Source organism: Cyprinodon variegatus, unplaced genomic scaffold, assembly GCF_000732505.1.
Source record: "Cyprinodon variegatus isolate N-32 unplaced genomic scaffold, C_variegatus-1.0 Scaffold18, whole genome shotgun sequence".
NCBI classification, from domain to species: domain Eukaryota; kingdom Metazoa; phylum Chordata; class Actinopteri; order Cyprinodontiformes; family Cyprinodontidae; genus Cyprinodon; species Cyprinodon variegatus.
This window is the reverse complement of record NW_015150471.1, coordinates 989,764-993,680: the sequence shown is the minus strand read 5'-3', so window position 1 is coordinate 993,680 and position 3,917 is coordinate 989,764. Positions and strand designations below refer to the sequence as shown.

Below are 3,917 nucleotides of genomic sequence, written 5' to 3'. Positions count from 1 at the left end.
ACTTTTACCAAAGTCATATTTTGGAGAGGTACTTATACTTTTACTTGATTCCGCGATTTTAGTACTTTATATAACACTGTATAAATGTACACTTTTCTAGATCTGCCACTGGTTGAAGTAAACGGGAAAATTACATTTTTGGACCTAAGAAAGTAATTGTGGCAGAAAAAAAAACCCCATTTCAGAATTTATAATCCCCATTGAAAAATACTGGTGGCAGTATCATGCTGTGGGAATGCTTCTTCCCTTTCTGCTCTGGACAATCTTAACAGAAACCTTTTTAGAAGAAAAAAAAAAAACTTTAAAAACGTGCATTGTCCACATCCATTTATGTCAGTTCAGCTAAAAACAAAAATTGGTCTTTCCACATTTACACAAGACAATGTATATCACCATTTATATGCATTATAATTCTAGATTTAGCCACTCCTCAAATATAAGCTAAGAATCAATCTGCTTATCTGAACGTCGATGTGGGTTTTAACATCTGAATGTGGCCTTTGTTGCAGAAGTTTTCCTCCCACAGGGAAATTAAATGCAAATGAATCCTCCTGACTCCATTTTAAAAGCTGCATCATGTCCTTTCTCATTCAGAAACGTTACCAGGCCTTGTACAGCTACATGGCAGCAGAGGCAGACGAAGTTTCTCTGCAGGAGGGCGACCTAATCTTAGACGTGGAGCCGATAGACGAAGGCTGGATGTTTGGATGCAACCAGCGCACTGGGAAGAAGGGACTACTGCCAGCTAACTATGTCCGACCTGTTTGAGAAAATTCTTATGTGTTTGTTTTTTTTCAGATAATGTTACCTTTTTATTGTAGCTGCTTTGGGTTTCGGATTTCTTAGAGAAGCAGCTCTTTTCCCAAAGGTGGACAAGAAAATTATTTCATGCAATTTTAAATTTATCATGTAAATTTGTCTCTGGTTAACAGCAACTGTAGCTCCACGGTGCATTTAGTTTAATATTTTCCTGGATTTTTTGAAGAATATCAATTAAACTTATACTTGGCTCAGCTGTTCTGTTCCTGTTTTACAAAAACAATGAAAATAGAAAACAAGAAGCTTTATTCAAAATTTTAACACACAACTAAAGGGTAAAATGTCACCTTAACAGATTAAAACAGACTTTTCTTTTTATAAATCATGAAGTTAAAAAGAAACAAAACCAAAGCATCATCTTAAGTAAACACAAACAAATTGAAGACAAGTAGTGTCTCTGTAAAAGCAATCCTTCATGCTGTGGACGTAGCTGTCGGCTTCATGGCTGACAAACAGGCCGTCCTTTTGCAGATTTTGGTCTGTAGCTTTGAAGGCAGCCAGCTGAGCAGTGGTCCAAACAACTCAGAGTTTCCTCCAATAAAGTCCTCACACAACCTGGGACATAAATAGCAATAAATCTCCAAAATATAAAATATGCTCTTTATATTCTATTAAGATATTGACTCAAGCTTTGATATAGAAAGGAAGCTGGTGCACAAAACCGACGAGTCTTTGTCCTGTGGTAGTCATTTCTCTGAATTTTGAACCAACTTTTTGACAAGCATCAATATATCATCAATATTCCAAATTAGGTAACAGCAAAAGTCTTATTCACATATCCTCCTAATGTAAGGGACTTTAGTGTTTCCCCCTGTGACAAATAAGCGATTTAAATGTCTTTAATTCTGTTAACAGCTAAATATATAAAGAATAGTTAAATGAAGAAATGCAGGATCTAAAGTGGTTCGATGACTCCAGTATATCTACTAATTTTAGGTCGTTATAAACCATAGCTTTAAATTCAGACACATTGGTCAATTTTAGCTACCCGCCACCCCCCCAACATTAAATACCTTTGATGCAACCGATATAAACAGCACAGTTACTAGTTGCTATTATTAACCAACTATAAGCTCATAAGCTTCACTCCAACTCTTGAGCTGCATAGGAACTAATAAACAGGCTAAAGGGGAGAGCAGATCGGCTTAATACTATGCAACACAACCTGCAACGAGGAGCGACAAGAAACCAAAGGAATGAGTAGAGGCCAGGCTGGGAATTTATGACAAACGGTGGCATTAGTTTAGACTTTGTGGTACCTGCAGAGAGAATATGGCTGAGTCTGGAAGATGAGAATATCCCTGCACTGATGTTGCCTTGGAGCCCTTAGAACAGCCACCTAAAACGGTTCAAGTAAAAAGCATAAATTAGAAAAAAATTATAAAATCTGGTTAAGCAGCACCCAAAAAATCAACTGACTTTTATATCCAAATTGTGAAGCAGGACATTTCAGAACAGTGTTACTTGTGTTAGAAGAAACCAGAATGTCAAGATTGTAGATGCTTTATGAAATGTGTGAGATCTAGGTAACATCATCGACTGATGTCTGAGACCTTAAACCACTTAAAGGGAATAATGCAAAAGCTTTTATTTCTGGCTCATATTAGTTTGTTTAAACTGGCTTTAAAAAACTACAATTAACTATAAAAAGTTCTGCTACAATCTGTTGATGTAAACCCTGATGTACAAAAGTCTGAATTTTGTGACAGTTGTCGTATAAACAGGAAAAATAAAGATGGATTTACATACCGAGTCCACAAGGATGCAGAGATGACTGCTCCCCCCAAACACCACGACGTCACCATCACCTCCTAGGCAAGCAGTGTGACAAACCCTGGAAACAAACATGCACTATAAGCTCCACACAAGGGCCTCCAGGAAAGAGTTAATAAAATCAAATAAGACTTGAAAGAGAAGAACCATCCTTCTGTGGATCAGCTATTTTATAGCTATTCAGCAAAAATCTCTTTGCAGAGGTGGGCAGAGTCCACAAAAACTGTACTTAAGAGAAATACTAAATATTTTTACTCAATTTACTCAAGACTAAAAACTAGCCATTAAAAAAAGTAACCTGTGTAAAAAAAACTATTTAGTTTTTAGGCTACTCAAGTACCTGATAACTCATAACCTCTGATTTACCAGTTAAAATTATGTAAAGAAGCAGACAAAAATGTAAACTAATGTGTAAATTATGGCATTTTAAATTTATTTCTGATTATAGAGAATATAAAAAGCAGATTTGTATGCAAAATAACCAATCCTGTAACTTTTTTTTTTTTATTTTAACAGTCATTCTCCAATTTTCAGTTTCCAAGACTCTGCAAATTAATATGTAGATCCAAAACTCCACTTGCCTGCTTGAACCAACCCCAACAGCCCTGGTCAAATCAGATGTCTTCAGCCTCTACTCTCATCCTTAACTCCCATTATTCACTCCTCTCTTACCTCCGTTTTTTTTCCTTTCCTTTTTAACAGTGCAGTAATCACTCCTGCACTGAGGAAACCTGAATCAGATCCTAATGACTACAATAACCTCTGGCCCATTTCTAACTGGCCTTTTATCTAAAAATACTTGAAAAACTGTTTCCTCCCAACTTCACTCCCATCTAACTCATGATAATCTTTATGAACAATTCCAGTCTGTTTTCCGCCTCCCCCACTGTACTTAAACAGCACTTTTAAAAATCACCGATCATCTTCAATACCACAGAGGGCAACCATTTCATTTATTAACATTTCTTTGTTTTTTTAATGGTTACAACCTTAATTCCCACAGAACAATGCTACCACTGCTCGTTTCACAATGGGGGTTGAGTGCTTATGATAATGTCCCATCTTTGATCCTTTGCATTTTTTATACCACCTTCCTTTTAACCTGACTCCGCCAGATGGATTTGCTCCGCATATCCATCTGGAAACCTTCCGTTGAAGTAATTTTAGGAAGGGGCGAAAATACTGGTTAGCTGATTGGCCTATGTTGGTGATAGACGGGCCAAATAAACCAATCAGATCAAAGTAGCATATGACTTACTAACAGAGCGACCACGAAGAGGAGCCCATTGATAGATCAAACTCTTGCCGAAACCAGTCGGGAGAAG

The 3,917-nt window shown here is 36.9% G+C and overlaps 2 protein-coding genes across 2 annotated transcripts in view; one reads left to right on the top strand and one right to left on the bottom strand.

The window, feature by feature from the left end:
• LOC107092784 (LIM and SH3 domain protein 1-like) overlaps positions 1-804 on the top strand; it is a 15,739-nt gene extending 14,935 nt beyond the window's left edge. The window contains exon 7 of the mRNA XM_015387440.1: positions 595-804. Within this exon, the coding sequence (XP_015242926.1) occupies positions 595-768 (174 nt within the window). The 3' untranslated portion in view covers positions 769-804. The remainder of the gene's footprint in view (positions 1-594) is intronic.
• A 262-nt stretch (positions 805-1,066) lies between these two features.
• The window catches only part of LOC107092774 (kelch domain-containing protein 1-like), a 12,296-nt gene continuing 9,445 nt past the window's right edge, over positions 1,067-3,917 (bottom strand). The window contains exons 11-13 of the mRNA XM_015387429.1: positions 2,569-2,653; positions 2,079-2,158; positions 1,067-1,374 (exon numbers count right to left, since the gene is read on the bottom strand). Of these exons, the coding sequence (XP_015242915.1) occupies positions 1,233-1,374; positions 2,079-2,158; positions 2,569-2,653 (307 nt within the window). The 3' untranslated portion in view covers positions 1,067-1,232. The remainder of the gene's footprint in view (positions 1,375-2,078; positions 2,159-2,568; positions 2,654-3,917) is intronic.